Source organism: Nannobrachium achirus, assembly GCF_963921795.1.
Source record: "Nannobrachium achirus genome assembly, chromosome: 24".
Classification (NCBI taxonomy): domain Eukaryota; kingdom Metazoa; phylum Chordata; class Actinopteri; order Myctophiformes; family Myctophidae; genus Nannobrachium; species Nannobrachium achirus.
In genome coordinates, this window is record NC_137831.1 from 7,799,558 (window position 1) to 7,819,663 (window position 20,106).

The 20,106-nt window shown below is 41.0% G+C and overlaps 1 protein-coding gene across 1 annotated transcript; it reads right to left on the minus strand.

Moving 5' to 3' along the window:
- Positions 1-3,846: 3,846 nt before the first annotated feature.
- LOC308279937 (scavenger receptor cysteine-rich domain-containing protein DMBT1-like) lies at positions 3,847-15,358 on the minus strand (the record flags this gene model as incomplete). The annotated part of the gene is made up of 9 exons (XM_080720163.1): positions 3,847-3,861; positions 5,255-5,274; positions 9,088-9,396; positions 9,554-9,749; positions 10,275-10,408; positions 11,199-11,510; positions 12,449-12,772; positions 14,070-14,140; positions 15,276-15,358. 9 exons carry the CDS (start codon positions 15,356-15,358, stop codon positions 3,847-3,849), a joined length of 1,464 nt encoding a protein of 487 aa, XP_080576289.1.
- Positions 15,359-20,106: the final 4,748 nt, after the last annotated feature.

Below are 20,106 nucleotides of genomic sequence, written 5' to 3' on the forward strand. Positions count from 1 at the left end.
CATTGTTGCATCAATAAATAAATAAAGGAGAAGCAAAAGATAAGCACTTGATTAAAAATACATAAATCTATAAATTGATCAGCACACTCTGAGGTGAATTTGCAAGGCGCTGCATGCATTCTACACAAAAACAGCATTTTCGTCTTGCCTTGTATTTTACTACCCAACCGTATGTTTATATTAATGCGGTGTAACAAGGAACACGTTGCATTGTATGCAGTGATAAGTGCAGTGAATCTTGAACATCATATCGTCGTTGTCGGGTGGAAACCTTGTATCTCCAAGTTTCAAATGTGTACGTTCTTTCGCAAAGTAAAGCCCTGCTTCATCGTACAAGGCCGTCACACACAAGTAGTGAAAACAGCAGATCTACAAGCACACAACGCCTCGCAGTGCGAGGCGTTGTGTGCTTGTAGATCGTCTGTTTTCACAAGTTTAAAAATGAAAAATTCAAAACGAACAGTTTTGGACATACAAGGTTTTCACCCGACAACGACGTTATGTAAAGACAAACTGTGGTACAACAATTGTAAACAGTGAACATGGACATAAAATGTAAACATTCCTGGAGGAAAAAACTGTTCTGAGATCAGATCTCGTCACAAACTGTAGGCTATTTCACTGAGTTCTATTAGATTCTGTACTTTTAAAGGAGCAACAAATAACACGTCTGAATACCTTTGATGACAGTGATGACAGTTAATCATCTGGGGACCGCCAAAATAATTTGAGGAGCACCCTGGTCCCGCCCCACAGGTTGAGAACCACTGATTTAAGTGACTATTTCCCCCGTTGTTTGTTGACTATTGTCCAGGACATTTACTCTGATCTTACGCTTTAAGTTGAGATTGAGAGCCACTTTGTACAGCAGTGACTTACACCCACTGGTTGAGAACCTCTGGTGTATAGTAACTATACATGTACTATGTACTAAGTACTGTACTTATAAGTGCACTTTTGAGGATTCTTTTAAAGGTGATACACCATGAAACTTTTCCTATTTTAAAACCTTTTTTTGGCGTCCCACTGGCACCTTCTATCCTCACAAAGTCCCATTTCTGACCGTTGTGTCTTTCTCTGGTTTTGGGAAGGCGGAGGTTAAAAGCATCCCACAGGTTCTCAAAACAGGCTGTCCAGATTTGCTGCCGTCGCTGACGTCATCGACGGCCGTTTTTGAACCCTTTAAAAAAAAAAAATCACACCCGTGTGAAGTGGAGCTGTGTGTGTGTGTGTGTGTGTGTGTGTGTGTGTGTGTGTGTGTATGTGTGTGTGTGTGTGTGTGTGTGTGTGTGTGTGTGTGTGTGTGTGTGTGTGTGTAGATCATGTGTACCGATTTTTGTGACATTTGAAGAAAATATGTAGGAAAAGGAGCAAAAAGTGTGTTTTGCGTTTCCTGCGTTCCTGAAGTAAGGATATGGTTTCTTGTTTTTAAGAAATAGGCTCCTCCCACAAGTTCCGCAAGGCGATTACGTTGTCGCGTCGCTCCAGAGATCGTTTGTGTTTCGTTTTGAGAGGGTCGTTCCCCCTGAAAAACACGTTTTGGCATGAAACGGTTACGTTTTGCGCGTTTGTGGCGCCCCCTATGGGTCGAAGTGGAAATGCTTTTGGGTATATGTTCAGTATAGCGCCCGCCACTTGTGTTTAAAATTTTGTGTTGACTGGATGTTTCGTTTGTGATTTATGGCTACTTCTTATAAAATGGGTTCCTCCCGCTAACTTTGGAAGCTTGTCACGGAAGAACGGTATGGACTATCAAAATATCGTTTGAATATGTTTATCGCATGAGTCCATAGATCATGTGTACCGATTTTTGTGACATTTGGAGAAAATATGTAGGAAAAGGAGCAAAAAGTGTGTTTTGGAGAAAATTCAAGATGGCGGAAAATCTATCATGGCGCAAATGGGCGTGGCCTATATGGGGAAATGCGTCATGACCCAAGGAATCCAGGGAAAAAATATTTTTAATTTTCCGACCTACGGTTCAAGAGTTACAGGCCAAAACGTAAAGTGGGGTGTTATGGCGCCACCATGCGGCCAAATGACACAATTATTTTTTATTTAATCCTTGAAATCATTATGAACCTCCTCTCCAAGTCTTGAAACTCTAGCCCCTATGGTTTGCGAGAGACAAATAATTGAATGTGAGTTTTTGCGATTCCCATTATAAGTCAATGGGGAAAATTAATTCACTAATAAATTAATATCAATTAAACTATAGAACCTTTCTCTTAGAAAAGTAATAGCCCACGATTCCCGAGTAAGCCGGTCGATTTGACATATGGCGCGAGTGTGTGGTGGCAAAACTGTGGGACTAGTTGCGCGCCGAAGTCAGGCTACATACGGACAGACACACACACACACACCCACACAGCCACCTATAGGGAGCTGCACACAGCTCCAAAAAAAATTGGGGGGGGGGGGGGGGGGGGGCAGTTCAGGCCAAAGGTGGTACTGCAGCTGAAAATGCTCAGAGCCATTCAAAAATGAGAGAGGCTCTCTATTCAGGAGTGGTAATTTAGCCTCAAACCTTTTGAAAAACGTTTTTGGGACATAAATAATATGACATAAATACTTTTTAAATGCATGGTGTATCACCTTTAATTTACCGGAGCGTTTCAAATTCTCCTCTACTCCACTACATATCAAGAGGCAAATATTATACTTTTACTCCACTACAATTATTTGACAACTTTAGTCACTAGTTACTTTGTATGATTTTGATTATTATTACAAAACATACATTAATAACTTCCTATGTATACTTACGGTAGGCTAGTTGATTTCTACATTTGAAAACTAGCAAAACGGGACCATGAGTACTTTCAGTGCCCTAAAAACTATGTTTACATGCGAATACTTTTGTACTTTTATTCAAGTACATTTTGAATACCAGAATATTATTTGTAACAGAGTATTCCTACATTGTGGTATTGGTACTTTCTTCTTCCACCACTGGCCTTAATCAAGAGTCACATCTGCAAAAAGGTTCAGAGGAGGAGAGCCTTTTAGATGTACCGATACGATATTTTCCTTTCCATTATGTGTTATGGTAATGACAAAGACTGCCAGGCACGGATACTGTTACAGTATCTACTTATGGTTGCTCTGTTGTGGTTTTGACCATTCTCACCACTTGTCAATAACACAAAATGTCAATAAACAGATTGTGGGGGAGAAAAACATACACAATCATTGATCACTGTAAATTACACACTTCCATGTGATAAATAATGTGGTATGGGAATGGAATAGATTGCCATACTCACCGATACCAGCATTTTAGGCAGTATATCGGCAGCTTTTCGGATACTGGTTTACAGTTTAGGTATTTAGCAGAAGCTTTTAATCCAAAGTGACTTACAATAAGCAGGTAATACACATCACGGCCGACAGGGCACCCTGGGGTGCCGTGATGCCAGTCAGGGGTGCCGTGAGAAAATTTGACCTGATCTCTTCACCAAAAATATCCGATCTACAAGCTCACAACGTGTCACGCTGTGACGCGCCGTGAGCTTGTAGATCGGCTATTTTTGGTGAACCTAACCCCAAGAATAGGCATGCTCAGGTTCAAGTGGTTAAACGTCAAATATAGTTAATATAAGTTATTTTCAGTCAGTTCTGATGGAAACGGATATTTCTCCAATAGGATGTAAGATTCTTATCAGTGTGGTAATAACTCTAAAGAAAATGTGGTCAAATGCTAGTAGTGCGTGGAGGAATGACCTTAGGAACCCCAGAGGATGAACTCTGCTCTCTCTGTCACCAGCAGGTCTCTCTCTCTCTCTCTCTCTCTCTCTCTCTCTCTCTGTTCAGATCCATCTGGTCTCTCTGTCATCAACAGGTTGTCTATTCACTGGTGGTCTGCGAACAGAGGTAGAACACAATGTAAGCTGTTGTTCATATCTAACGTGTTTGTTTGCAGGGAAAATACAATATGAAGTGCAAGAAACTCAACAGAATTGTGACTGCCGGCCAAGTATGTCTGAATGTGTGCTTCCCTTGTTTTTCACGCTTGTCTTCTGAACTTGGATCTTGTCATAATGAGTATACAGGAGGGATCATCAGGGGCGTCACAAGGGGGGGGGGGGGGGGGGGGACTGAGTTACTAGGGCCCAAGGTGGAGGGGCCCTAGTAACTTTAGCTATTGAAAAATAGCAGATATACAAGCTGCGAGCTTGTAGATCTGCTATTTTCTTTTTAAAGTCATGAAAATGTGTGCAAATCTTTGAATATATGTATTTTTTTATGCGAACATTTGTAACTCAAATTTTGCTTCTGGGGGGTTCCTGGAACTAAATGTTTTGAGATGGGGGGTCCGTGGCCAAATACATATCATTTTGGGGGTCCTTCACATTTTCACAATTTTTCAAAAATAGCAGCTTGAGCTTGTATATCTGCTATCTTTCAATAGTTAACATTCATGGGGGGCCCACAGTGAATTCTTATACCCAGGGCCCAGAATTTGGTGTGACGCCCCTGGGGATCATGCTTCCTAGAATGTCTACTGTCACTACCATGACTATGGAAACATTGAATCAACGGTGCCCTGGGCTGGATTCCCAAATGTTTTTTTGGGATTCTCTGTCATGACGTGGTTATGTGAAATATAACGGGGGAAACAAAGAAATGAAGACAAGACAGAGAACATGAGAAATAGAAGAAGAATTCATTGCAGCGACCAAAACAAACGAATGTGTTAAGGATTCCATGGATATTCAGGCGGAGATAAAGGCTTAGACTGTATTTTAACAAAAAATGATGGATGTTATATTTATACACACATACTGATACTATAGGAGGGAAGGGTTGCAGCCTTGCAGGTGTATTATAAATCAGTGGTTCTCATCAGTGGTGACCTTTTCAGCCAGCGACCCCAAAATAATCATATTTTAACTGGGGACGCCTTAGTTGAAACGTGAGGCGTTGTGAGCATTTAGATCTGCTATTTTCACAATTTCTGCCCCTAATATTTGACAATTTGGCCAATGTTTAATTTGTCATTTTAGAGGTATTAAAATTTGTCATTTTAGAGGTATTAAAAAGTCCTTAAATTGTCACTTTAGAAATGTGCAGATACCCTTTATACACTTAAACGTTACGTTGTTTGTTTACTGTTGAGTGAGAAAACAATGCTGCACATTAAGTTAATCATCTGGGGACCCCCCAAAATGATTTGGGGACCCCCCCTGTTGAGAACCACTGTTATAAATCATATGAACAATATTATCCACATAGGACTGTTGAGGTTTCTTACCTGGTTGACGAGTTCTTCACCTGAAATAATATGAAATATTGGATTATATTACTATCAGTGCTTGTATATAACAGTCAACAGTTGCATGCACTTGCAGACATGTATTCCACGCCCTTGGTGGAAATTAATTAAGTACATTTTACAGTACTTGCTTCACTGGACAGGCGTACTTCCAGTTTTCAATTATTTGACTTCTACTCCAATACATCTCAAAAGAAAATATTTTACTTTTACTCTACTATAATTTGACAACTTTAGTTACTTTTTAGAAACTTCATAATTATTATAAAACCAGACTAGAAACCAGACCTCTTATACTTTTGATAATAATAGATCTCCAAGCTCACAACACGCATTGTGAGCTTGTAGAAACTACTATTTTCAAATTATTTTTTTATAAATTGTATACAGTTGAAACACGAACGCACGCAGGCACGCGCAACACACACACACACACACACACACACACACACACACACACACACACACACACACACACACACACACACACACACACACACACACACACACACACACACACACACACACACACACACACACACACACACACACACACACACACACACACACACACACACACACACACACACCTTGTAACCTGGTGGTTTCTCCTGTGGAAGCAGAGATGTGAGACAGTTATTGGACAGTGTGGAGGCACTACAATAATTTTGATCTTCACATTGTTATAGTAGTAGTAGTAGTTTATTTTGGTCTTTTGTGATAGATTAAAAACAATACAGTTATTTGTTTCCCTTTCATAGGGGGAAAAAACAAAGCGAATCAGACCAAAAAGGAATAAGCTGAAGCCTAAGCTTATAATGCTTACCCTTTAAGCGTGTAAATAAACGTCTTCATATTGGAAAGAATATAAACAACAACAAAATGAATAGTGTAGGACCCAGGACCGAGCCTTGTGGAACTCCATAAGTAATTTTTGCCTTGTCAGAATCAACATTGTTCATATGCACATACTGTAGTCTGTCGCTAAGATAACGCTTTAACCATTGATTTGCAGTTCCCCTGATACCATATCTGTCCATTTTATTCACGAGGAGTCAATGATGGATGGTGTCAAATGCTTTTTGGAGGTCAATAAAAACTCCTACTGTATATTTCTTGTCATTTGTTGCCTTTGATATTTGTTCTACTAAATCTATAACTGCCATGGAGGTGGACCTATTTGGTCTGAAGCCATACTGGTGGTTACCAAGTAGATTATGTTTTTCTATAAAATTATCAAGTCTCGAAACAAACAGTTTTTCAAGAATTCTTTTAAATTGTGGAAGCAGCGAAATAGGTCTATAGTTTGTAAACAGATGTTTGTCTCCACTTTTAAAAATAGGGATTACTTTTGCTATTTTCATTTTGCTAGGGAAAATACCTGTTTGAAAAGATTTATTGCAGATATAGGTGAGCGGTGTAACTACCGGTATACTATTAATTATTTCTTTAACAAGCATCATGTCTATATCAATGTGGTTTATCATAATAAAGACGTGGATGGATGTTATATCAAACATAGATTTAAAAAATAAATACAATAATAATAATATCAAATCAGTTGAAGGCCTACCAGTTTGCGTCTTCTTTTTCCAGTAGTAATATCCCAGTATTGCTGCCGATAAGATGATACTCATCACTGTGAAAACGATCCCTGCAAGCCCTCCTAGAGTCACTGTCATACCCTCTGAAGGACAATGAAACACATAGAATAGAGCAGGGATGTGGAACTCAAATAGACGGGGGCCAACATTTAAAAAATGGTACAAGTCGAGAGCCGGTCTGGTTCATACGTATTGAAATGATTGTGCATATTGAAACTGGACCTACTGTAACACAGCCTATATTATTGCACTAACATTAATCATTAAATTAATGAAGTAAAACATAAAATCACAACATCAGTTGGAATATTTTCTTATGGGTGTCAGTAATTTCAAGTAAAATGTTTTTTTCAACAGGCAAACAGCAAAAAATCAAATATGTCCCTTAATAAATGCAAAAATTAAACTGCATGCATTAAAAATGAAATTAAAGCTCAGTTCACTGCTCTATGATCCTCGTGTCAATGCACTCGCAGTGCATTGTGGGACTTGCAGTATTATGGTGGTGCGTGCAATATACCAGAGGGCCAGTTCTAATAGTAATTAAATATCATACTGCGGGCCAAAGATAAGTCATTCACGGGCCTGATTTGGCCCCCGGGCCTTGAGTTTGACATGTGTGAGGTAGCCAGTTCAAATCACATTGATTGACCGGTGATATAAACATAAGCAGACACAAGGTTTAGTATCCAGACTTGACAGCAGAAGTTGTGAGACCGGGGGACCCGCGTTCCCGCGTCATCAAGCTTGCAAATGCACAGCGAAGACTTTCAGAAACTAGCGCTGCAGATTAATTTTCTTTTTCACAGCTCGTAAACTGCTTTTGCTGGTTAAATCACGGTCAAAGTGCCGGCATTTTGCATACACTTTATTGCGATGTACAGGTTATTTGGGCTAGATTTGATGAGTTTCACTTTACAGAGTATTATATTTGGGAAGAAAAAAAAAAGTATATAGGGTGTTTTTTTTGTGTGCGTCTTGCCGCATCACCCTTTCTTGTTTATTTTTATTCTTTTTTGCTAGTTGTTTTTATCGCTCTGACCTTTGGACACTGCACTATTAGGTTGTGTTAGTAGTTTTCTTTTAGTATTTCTGCTTGTGTTTGACATGATGTAGAGATACTTGTTGCACTAACTAGCATTGACTGTATGGTCACTTTGATTTGGGCACTGTATTATTTTTTGATAGTCGTGCTTTAAGACACTTTATGTATATATATTATTCGTTCCCTTTCCTGTTGTACTGTACCTTGCTCTTACTGTACTTACTGTACTCTGTACTCTGTTCTTGTTTTTTCTTTTTATCTTTTTTCATACTTCTCTGTAACTTTGTAAATAACCTTATACTGCTGTGCTGCCTCTGGGCAACACATTTTCCCCCTTGGGATAATAAAGGTATCTATCTATCTATCTATATATCGGCGGGAAAATGGCCTAATAATATAATTCGCCCATTGATGATATATATTCGCCATATCGCCCAACCTTAACTTCATGATATTAAAAAAGGCTTTAATTGTCCGAGCTTGGTGCAGTGCATTCCTCCTTTGTCCTATCAATCATCATCAGCTATTTTTGAATGGCCAATGTATAAAATACATCGGAAACGACTGATCAAAGTCGTTTGTATAAGTCTATATATGGCTAAAATCTAAAATGACACATGCTTTCCCAGTTAACCCATTTAGGCCTAAAATTATTGAATGCTTTAACTATTGAAAAATAGCAGATATACAAGCTCACAGCGCTGCAAGGTTGTAGATCTGCGATTTTTGAAAAATTGTGAAAATTAGAATTTTGACCCGATTCTATAAGTGTCTTTTGAATCCTTCTAAGGTTTTTTGAAAAACCAATGTTTCTATGTCAGCAATCTGGCTTAGCCATCGTCAAAGAAAAGGTCCTTTTCACTAAACTGGAGCTCAGTTAGTCTGTTCTTGAGAGACTAACTATGTCGGTGGTTCTCAAACCTTTTCATGTGAAGGACCCCCAAAATGATGTATATTTGGCCACGGACCCCCATCTCAAAATATTTAGTTCCAGGGACCACCCAGAAGCAAAATTTGAGTTACAAACGTTCGCTTTAAAAATACATATATTCAAAGATTTGCACACATTTTCACAACTTTTTCAAAAATAGCAGATCTACAAGCTCGCAGGTTAGCGCATTCAATAATTCTAGGCATAAATAATGAAACATGTTCATATTTACCTGAACAAACAACATTAGCGTCCTCGTTGGGATAACATCCCAACAAGTCCTTTCCGATCCCACCGTGTCTGCATTCCGAGAGCCTCGACTCGTTGCCCGAGCAGCTGACATCAGTCAGCCACGTCTTCAAACCCCCGTCCTGTGACCCCGCTACTGACACGGCCCGTCCACAGTCCAACTGTCTGCACACCACCTGGGCGTCGTCAAGATCCCAGCCGCTGTGACACACCGAGCCCCAGGTGTAGGAGGAGTAGACCTCCACTCTGCCAGAGCAGGGGTTTGGACTGCCGGCCAGCCTCACCGCATAATCTGAATGATCAGTTGAGTTGAGATGGAACACATGCAAACATGACCTGCGGTTACTACAAGTAGCCTGATCAGCTCAATTTCAGTCAGACTGGAGACATCATTCTGACCAGACACAATTTGAACAAAATGTCAGCACACATGCAATATATATATTTACCGTCACAAACAACGGCAGCGTCGTCGGTGTGAAGACAGTTGTGTTTTCCAATCTCTGCATGTGTGCACTGCGAGAGACTGGATTCGGCGCCCGAGCAGTTGACTTGATCCAACCAGATGTTTCCGGCACCCGGTCCGAAGCGTGCCTCCCCTGGTGCTGACAGAGCCTGTCCACAGTCTAACTGTCTGCACACTGCCTGGGCATAGGGCATTCACCAAATATTAGAATATTCCAATATCAAAGTCACTATTCAACGTTGTTCACCGTAGTCGAATATTCGCTTATTTTAATTTTTTTAAATGTTTTCTCTTTAAAATATATATAGTTTATAAAGCTTGGCTCGATAGGAAGTCATAAGAATGAGTTGTCAATTTGTTAATCCTCTATACCAGGTGTTTTCAAACCTTTTTAGGCAGTGACCCCCAAAATAAACATATTTGAACTGGGGGCCCCCACCCCGACAAGCACTTGGAATTGTAGGTATTACATTTAATGTGACTCGGTTCCGCAGATAAATATTGTGAAAATAGTAGATCTACATGCTCACAACGCCTCGCAACGCGAGGCGTTGTGAGCATGTAGATCTGCTATTTTCACAATGTTCGCCTCTTGCTTACTGAATATTTGACAATTTGGCCAGTCCTGTCGAATATTCGACTATTCGAATACTTTGGGGTCGAATAATTCAAATACTAAAAATCACTATTCGTGAATGCCCTACCTGGGCATCGTTCAGGTCCCAGCCATGGTCACACACCGTCCCCCAGCCGTCGTCGTCGCCGCTACCACCGTACTTCACCTCCACTCTGCCGGAACAGGAGTTTGGGCCACCGACCAGCCTCACTGGATACCCAGCTGAGTGAGAGAAAACCCAAGCACGAAAACGAAACGTAAAGATGAAAATACAGCAACAACACATTATTCTCAGCATAAATGCAGGATTGTCCTGGATGAAAACTTAAATTAAACTTGCACTCTACATTGCTAGACAGTGAAATGATTTCTTTCTAAACACAGTATAACATACAATGGCTGAAAGCATGTCAAAGAACTGAGAACTAACAAATCTCTGCTGTCAGGCCGAAACCTCCTAACTCCAAAATGTTCATTTTCGGGAAAATGAGCTCAAGTGGAGTTAGGAGGTTTTGACCGAAGGGCTTTTTACTACTTTTCATTGGTTCGATATTATTTTAACCAATACACAGACTTAAAGGGTGTTCAATAGCACATATTTATGAAAAAAAGAGAGGGCCAATCTGGTGGAGTTTGGCAGAAAGTGTGCAGTTAGGAGGTTTTGTCCCAAGCACTTTTTACCACTTTCCATTGGTTCAATATTATTTAAACCAACACTCAGATGTATAGGGTGTTCAATAGCCCTGATTTATGCCAAACAAATCAAAAACCTCAAAATTGGAGTTAAGAGGTTTTGGCCAGACAGTGATAAGATAAATTGTGGAGTCAGACCATTTAAACCAGTGATTCCCAAAGTTTGGCCGGGAACCAAACTAGTGAAAATAGCAGATCTACAACTACAAGCTCACAATGTAGGAAACAAAAAGAAAGCAGAACCAATAACCTGGTGTCCCGACTGCACTGCTTTCCAAATACACTTTTGCTCCAGACACGGACAGCCCTTCGTATTTACCTTGACAAACAACACCGGCATCGTCGCTGTGTTCACACCCGTTGGATCCGATCTGCATATGATGACATCGCGAGAGCTTGGATTCGGTGCCTGCACATCTGACGTGATCCAGCCAGATGGTTCCTTGGCCCGGTCCGAAGCGTGCCTTCCCGGGTGCCGACAGGGCCCTTCCACAGCCCAACTGAGTGCACACGACCTGGGCGTCCGCCAGATCCCAGAGACGGTCACACACCGTCCCCCAGGTGTCATTGTAGTAGGTTTCTACCCTGCCGGAGCAGGAGTTTGTGCCGTTGGCCAGCCTCACTCGATCGACTGCGAGAAGAAGGAAAACTGGGTGGACTGGGCATCTGGCATAGCGGGCATATGCCCGGTTAACCCCATATAGAACATCACCCTCCGCTGCATAATGTTGTGCTCCAAGATGAGGTCCTACCGGGGTATCCCCGGGCTGGGGTAGAATGCCTCCACGGTGAGGTAGAAAACATTTTTGCATGTTTTATGTACCGTAGGATGGAAAACCATAGTCTGGGACCGTGGAACTACCTTTACTTTTCGAATACAATTTCGGGAAAAGGCTAATCTACCTCGCCGTGGAGGCGTTCTACCCCAACCCGGGGGTAGAACGCGATTTCTTTAATCGCGAGGCACCCCTACATTATAATTTTCACTCCCAGCACATATATTTATAGCATATCGTCATTGTCGGGTGGAAACCTTGTATGTCCAAAACTGTTCATTTTCTATTTATCATCTATAAAGTGTACTAAACTAGTGAAAACAGCAGATCTACAAGCACACAACGCCTCGCATCGCGAGGCGTTGTGTGCTTGTAGATCGGCTGTTTTCACTAGTTTTGTGTGACAGTTTTGTATGATGAAGCAGGGCTTTGCTTTACCAAAAGACGTACACATATGAAACTTGGAGATACAAGGTTTCTGCCCGACAGTGACGATATTTTAGTGATTGTGTTGCGAGGAAAACGTTGAGATAAAAGCCACTTTGGTTAGAACTGACTGAAAATAACTTACCTCAAGTTAAATGATACTAAATATTTTTTCAAGTGTCCAAATCAATTCCAAATATTATCAAATTACGGGTTCATTTGAAGACCCCTGGTATATTAATTACATAGTTCAATGTTGACGATGGGTGGTTCTCCCCTTCAAGTGAAATCACTTACCCAACCTTTAACAAATGCCATCACACATACAAACACAGCAGTTAACGATAATGTACGTATTAAAACGTACCTGAACAAACAACGCCAGCATCTTTGTGGTGACCACAGCTGTTGATTCCAAACCCTAGATGGTTGCACGCGCACTGTGAGAAACCGGATTCGGAGCCTGCACATTCCACGAGATCCAGCCAGATCTTCCCGTCGCCCTGCCCGAAGTGGGCCGACCGCGGCGCTGCCACGGCCCATCCACAGTGCTCCAGCTCTCTGCACACCACCTTGGCGTCGTCCATGTCCCAACCGTTGTCACACACCGTCCCCCAGCTGCCATTGTAGTAGATCTCCACTCTGCCAGAGCAGTTGTTTGGGCCGCCGACCAGCCTCAATGCATAATCAGCTGAGTGAGGAGGAGAAAAAACAACAAAAACAACAACACATGCATACACGTGAAGATTAGAAGATGTATTAACTATAGAAAAAGTTGAAAACCTTCCATAAGAAGGGACTGCATCACTCCAGGGAACTGCAATGGACAACTGCTTAATTCATGATTTTTTATTAGCACCAATTGTGCTAATAAAAAATCATGAATTAAGCAGTTGTCCATTGCAGTTCCCTGGAGTGATGCAGTCCCTTCTTATGGAAGGTTTTCAACTTTTTCTATAGTTTATGCATGCTGACTACGACTTGCACCTCATATGGGCCTTTCGTTTGGATGTGCAGGAGTCTCTCCTCTTTGTATTAGAAGATGTATGTTTACCCTACAAAAAAATAATAACTAGAACTGCACTCTGTCGGTGCCAACTTGCGCCTCACGCTCAGGTGGGGACTGCCCATAAGTCCTACATCTCATTAGTCCTACATTGATTTAGGTTTAGGGTTGAAAAACGGATGCTGAAATAAAAATAATGTTTCGAAAATATTTTATAAAAAAAATAAGCTTCATACATGTGTTTCTATTCAAAAATGACCACAAAAAGCGTAAAATAATGATAAAATAATAATTTTGGCCATTGTCAGACCGACATTTTGTTTACATTCTAGTCTATTCTTTGATAGTGTTAGACTAGGATGTAAACAAAGTGTCGACAATAGCCAAAATGATTATTTTATCATTATGTTACGCTTTTTGTGGTATTTTTTTTAATTGAAACACATATGAAGCTTATTTTTTTATAAAATATTTTCGAAACATTATTTTTATTTCAGCATCCGTTTTTCAAGAAAAAGTTGACTATAGCTCCTTTAAGGTTAGGTTTAGAATTCACCAGGTTAGCATTCACCAGTTTCTGACTTGTTGGACCAATGCCATGGCAGCGCTCAGGCAGGACACACATGGCCTGCTTTCGTGCTAACCTTGCCTGGTATTGGTTTACTAAACAGGTTGGTTGATCCGGTCTAGACCGGATGATATCCTCGTCATTTTGTATTCAAAACGTCATCCGCTCCCGACCGGATCAAAAGCCAGAAATTGGAAGCAATCCCAGACTACTTGCGCGCAAGCAGAGCGCGCCACGAGGTGTGTGCTGCTGGCCTCATTGCTACAGAACTACTTACAATAAGCAAAAGGTTAAAACATCAACATCAATACAAGATAATACATCAATATATCAACATGAATGCATGATAGAAATAGTCATTAAAGGAAAAATTTCATAATATATTTGAATATGAGGACAATAGAGGCAGTTTACCATGTTCAGTGGTAACAGTCTGTATGAACAGAACCAACACAACACCTGACACTCTCACCATGGTCCTCATCCTGGAGATCAGAGAAACAAAAGAAAAACAAAAAAAGGTTTTAGTCAGGCTACAGCAATGCATCTGTGTCATTTTAGATGTTTGAGTTGGATATGAAATAATTGCAGATATACAAGCTTGTGGGCCTATTTCTGCCATTAACACACTAATCTTCCAGATGGGGGTCCACAGCCAAATACATATCATTTTCGGGGTCCTTGGTACAAAAAAAGAAAAACAAGGAAACAAAAAAGTTTGACAACTTAACTATATGGATTTAGAAGGCATTTGTAGAATTGGCATCAGGTCTTAATGCGTTGAAATGTTTGGTGCCAGGGAGTTAGGCCCGGATTTGGGTTGATAGAGGAATAGCATTTTCTTTTAAATAGCAGATCTACAAGCTCACACCGTTGTGAGCTTGTAGGACGGTGCATACAGTATACAGGTTTAAAGTGATGCACGTGGCCCTATAGTTGCTTCTTCTGGGCTTGTTTTCCTAGACCTGGTTGCTTATTTCTCTCACAGAATCTGGCAACACTGGACCTATATCCCCTATAATTATGTTGTCTGAAGCAGGTAATCTGAGGACACACGTGCGCGCGTGCACACACACACACACACACACACACACGCACGCACGCACGCTGCACACACAGGCACGCACTCTGCACACACACAAACAGGGCGGGACTGAGACAGACATTAATTAGATGAAGGACTAGTGGTTTTACAATGGTAGCCTAAGGCTTATTGGATCAGGACTGTCATAGATTTATTTGATCGAGTCTAAGAAAAACGTCAGACTGGATAAAATAAATATATGATATTGATAGTCTTGATCCAAGGCTAGTATAAAATAGCATGCATCCTCTGGAGAGTGGAGACACACCCTTCTCGAAATCTTTCGACAAAATAAACATTCCCCAAAACAAAGAAGTCGATGCCCACTTTGCCCACACACACAAAATATATATTTTTAAAGGAGTAATAATAATAATAGCCTAATAATAGTAATATGGGTAATAATAATAATAATAATCTATGACTAAAGTGCTGTACATAACCTTTATAAATTAACGTATACTTACCTAATAACTGGTCCAAATCAGGGAAATATAGCATAGGCTATGTCAATAAATCCACATCGATGATTTTACTGTAGGAAAACGTTGAGTTGGAAGGACAAACATTTCAGCCCAGCCTGTCCAGCCATCCAGAAGCTGTTCTCGGTCTCCTCCATCTCCACTGATTACAGCATGATGCTAAAAGCTTCATGTATGCTTCGCTGCACCACGCGGTGTCGCACCGAAAACAGCTTGCAGGTCTGCACTCTGTCTGCAGGAGGACTGTCTGGGACCTGGAAGAAAGGATGCTTAGACTTTCAGCGGATGAAGCAGTGTTCTGATGACACCTGGTGGCTGCATAGGGCAACAACAGCCTACAAGTTGTCAGAATGTCATGAGACTGGAGCAGCTTTCTTTCTGTCTTCAACTTCCAACCATTACAAAGTAGTTGCAGTTCATGCAGAATGACTTCATTTATGATCTGTCCTGGTAAAGAGTTAGTCAGGGACGTGCTGGCCATTGGGAAAAGCGGGACAACTCTCGAACGACCGGTCCTGGCCGGCCATTAGGAAAAAATTTAAAATAAAATGCTGGCCTTCGTTCCATTTTGGGGTCTGGGCGGCCAACAAAGTACATCGTCACTGTCTGGCAGAAACCTTGTATCTCCAAGTTTCAAATTTCTTCGCAAAGCAAAGCCCTGCTTCATCATACAAGGCCGTCGCACAAAAGTAGTGAAAACAGCTGATCTACAAGCACACAACGCCTCGCACCGCGAGGCGTTGTGTGCTTGTAGATCGGCTGTTTTCACTAGTTTAAATCATTTTAAAAATGATAAATACAAATGGTTTTGGACATACAAGGTGTCCACCCGACAATGACGAAATATAACTCATGTAATTGGCCCACTGGCTTGTCACTCGTCATGATCTGAAATGGCAAATCTTTGAGTAGCAGCAGCGCTATAGAGAGAGATCTCTCTCTATAGCGCGCAATGAGGGCCTCTTTTTCCCGGGCTGAATCAGGGGCCCAGCACGTCCCTGTTGAGGAACCATTCTGTCCTATGAAGCAGTAACTACACACACTGACAATGTTTTGTTCGTTACTGCACTCTGGCTTCGTAGGGTAGCATTGTTGAGCGGTGCTCCTGGAAGGAGCTAAGCTCCAACATCTGGCTTTGTCCGGGCTCTGAAGCGTGGCCTACATCTGGCCTACATCTTGGCATAAAGCTCTCAGCGTTTGCTGTACGCCCAATCTGAGTTCCCAGAGGTATTTTTCTCCGCCACTAGGGGGCGAAAACTACTGTACGCCCAGCTCAGGATCACATTGGCCAAGCATCGCAGGATGCTTGATGATATATAGCACAGCTCACTTCACAATAGGTGTGATTTTTAACAACACATGTTGATAACATGCCTGTCGGAATATAGAAAGATATAAGGATATTCAATTATTCATATACAACCCATAAAAAATGTAAAAAACGACCCATTGCTTTGGAAACACTGCTATGATATAACTGTTTTAGTTATATGATCTGACAGTATGAAAGGGGTGGGCGATATGGAGAAATACAATATCACGATATTTTCCCAAGCTGTATCACGATACATGATTTTATCACAATTCTTTTTCATGTTTTTTTTTTTTGGTTATTTTTCAAGTTACTTGACAAAAACTAGACTCTCTGAGTTCCTTTTGGGAGGTCTAAATTGCACTTTACAAGTATGTAACTCTGACAGTATACAAATGAAACCAAAAGGAACCACACAGGTCCATTTGGTTTCATTTGTATACTGTCAGAGTTAAGTGGAGACCTTAACATTTTAAAGTTTGAGAACTACTGATTTAGACCAAAATGTTGAATTCTGCAATGAATCTCTGTATTAACAATTAAACATGATTTATTTTACAAGGCTCCCTCAATTGTATCACGATATATACGATACCTCTGAAAAGGCATATCGTGGAGACATTGTATCGTCTCAACGATAATTATCGCCCACCCCTACAGTATGATCTAATATAGTTTAGCTGTAAAGGTGGTAAGGTACTGTGAAATCATTCTGGGTTTGGACCCATGTATTTAACACAATGCATGCAAGCACAAAACCATCCAAGACCACAGATACAACATTTCAAAATGATTATTCAATTTCATATACAGGTTACGAGTGTAAGATTATTTGGTTTTGGCTTCTTGCCCTTGAAGCAACAATAAAAAAAAACAGTAGCGAAAGATAAGCAATTAAAACAACAAAACTATCTATAAAATAATCAGCTCAATCAGTTTAGTGTCTAAGGCGCTTTGTGCATTCTACAGCAATGTATGCTTACTAACCCCAACCCTCTGTTTATATCAATGTAATGTGAGGCAACAGAACACATTTCATTACTCTGCAGTGGCAAGTGTAGTAGAAATATTTATAGACTGTCAAATGTGTATCCTACTTACAGTATATTCAACTTTGTAGAATTTAGTTTAAAGCAAATCTCACACTAATGTAGATTTGCCTGCAGCTGTCAAACCAACAGCTGAGATCCTCCTGTGACTTCTACCTCTCTGTGTCAGCATAATCTGTACTGTGTGTAACTATTTCTATGTTGCTTTATCTTTAGAACATAACCTTATAAGACCATGTTACCATGTTAGAATAGCATCTCTGTCAGAATGTATGATAATGGTGCAGGGGAGGGTTGTGCCCGGAGGGGCTGACAGGACTGCTCCTCTGATGCTGTGAATGCTGTATACTCGGTTCAACTTTTTTGCCCTTTTGAATAAATCTTTGTAAATTCTTCAAATCCTCCATCCTTGTGAAACATCAATTAATTTCTATTTTCCTGGAGGAAAAACTGAGATCAGATCTCATCACAACCTGTAAAATAGCCACGCTTGTAGATCTGCTATTTTCAGAGCGCAACACCCGAGCACAATAAAACATAAAATTACTTGTCTTTTAGTTCTACTGGATTTCTGCTCCACTAGTCCCTCCCTGACATTTTAGTCTCGTTTTTATTTGCAGACAAAATTGTCAATATATTTAGTTTTAGCTTTGTTTTTATTTCGATGACGGTGGAGCCTCAATTTTTCCACACAGTCGGAGTTAAATAAACGTTGGATTTTACTGCACACAAGGCAGATCACATGACATGCCTAATCCAGTCACGTGAATTAATGCAAATCTTCCCTTCGAAACATTAGAAACTGTTACTTTGCAAACAGTACTGACTTATGCAAGTTATAATTGGTTTTATTTAACTATCACTTTAGGCTAACACCTTGAAATCATATGGACAAATTACAATATACAAAATTACTCCACTAAACAACGGTAACATTTAGCAATTAGACACCCTTATATACAGAATAACCAGTAAGACACCTAAGGGCGAAAAGCGACCTCGCCCTGTGCAGAGGGCAAGGTTTTCATAGTTAACTGTGACCTACGGTGAGGGTACCTACCCTAGGAGACACAGGGAGAACATGCCAACTCTACACAGAAAGGCCCTTTTGCCAACCCCACCTAGAGTGTGGGCACTGATGACATGGAGGAGAGAACACGCCCCTGCGCCCACAGCGTCCCCCGGCGGGAATCCAACCCAGGACCTTCTAACTGTGAGGCGACAGCGCTACAGTCTGTGCCACCCCGAGACCGCATTCTAGTTTGTTGTAGTCGGTCACAGCACTTACTTCAGAGAATGAACGATAGTCCTTTTTTTCTTTCGTTCACAGTGAGTCAATCAGTCACTCCTCTTCCCTCCACACCATAGCATTGTAAGCCCCCCACATACAGACAGTCTGTTCAGTCCAATCAGGAAAGCTGCCTGTTTCTGAGGGAGGGGAGGGGAGACCCTCCAGCTTGTGAAATACAGTCCAATGAGGAAAGAGGAAGGTTGAACCGTCTTCAGCCAATCAAAAAAAATAAAAAAAAAAATAAAAAAATCAACTGAACACAGGTGTGAGCAGATCTTTTCATTCACCAAAAAAGAACTGCTTAATTTGAGCCGTTCGTTCATGACCGACACATCACTATTGTGAATGCACTTTTCAGAGCACTTCACTGACTGATACACTGGTAACACTGTTAATATTGTGACTAGAGTTTTCTGCAGTGTGGCTATGCCTGCGCTGGTGTCTGTTCAGGCTACCTGACCGACTGAAGCTCTTGTCACAATGTTTACAGTGGAAAGGTTTTATACCAGTGTGGACGTGCTGGTGTTTTTTCAGGTCAGACGACAAAATAAAACTCTTATCACAGTGTTTACAGTGGAAAACCTTTTCACCGGTGTGGAAACGCTCGTGTGTCTTCAAGTGACTTGACTCTTTGAAACTCTTGTCACAGTGTTTACACTGGTAAGGTTTTTCTCCAGTGTGGACACGATGGTGTTTCTTCAGATCAGATGACCGAATGAAACTCTTGTCACAATGTTCACAGTGGAAAGGTTTTTCCCCAGTGTGGACGTACTGGTGTCTTATCAGCTGACCGCGCTCAACGAAACTCTTGTCACAATGTTTACAATGGAAATATCTATCTCCAGTGTGGATGCGCTCGTGTGTCCTAAGGTAATCTGACTGACTGAAACTCTTGTCACAATATGCACAGTGGAAAGGTTTTTCTCCAGTGTGGACACGCTGGTGTCTGTTCAGGTCAGACGAGTGAATAAAACTCTTATCGCAGAGATTACACTGGTAAGGTTTTTCTCCAGTGTGGATACGCTGGTGTGTCTTCAGGTGACCCGACTCACTGAATCTCTTGTCACAATGTTCACAGAGGAAAGGTTTTTCTCCAGTGTGGATACGTTGATGTTTCTTCAGATCAGCTGACTGATTGAAACTCTTTTCACAATGTTCACAGTGGTAAGGTTTTTCCCCAGTGTGGATACGCTGGTGTCTCTTGAAACAATATGAACTGCTGAAACTCTTGTT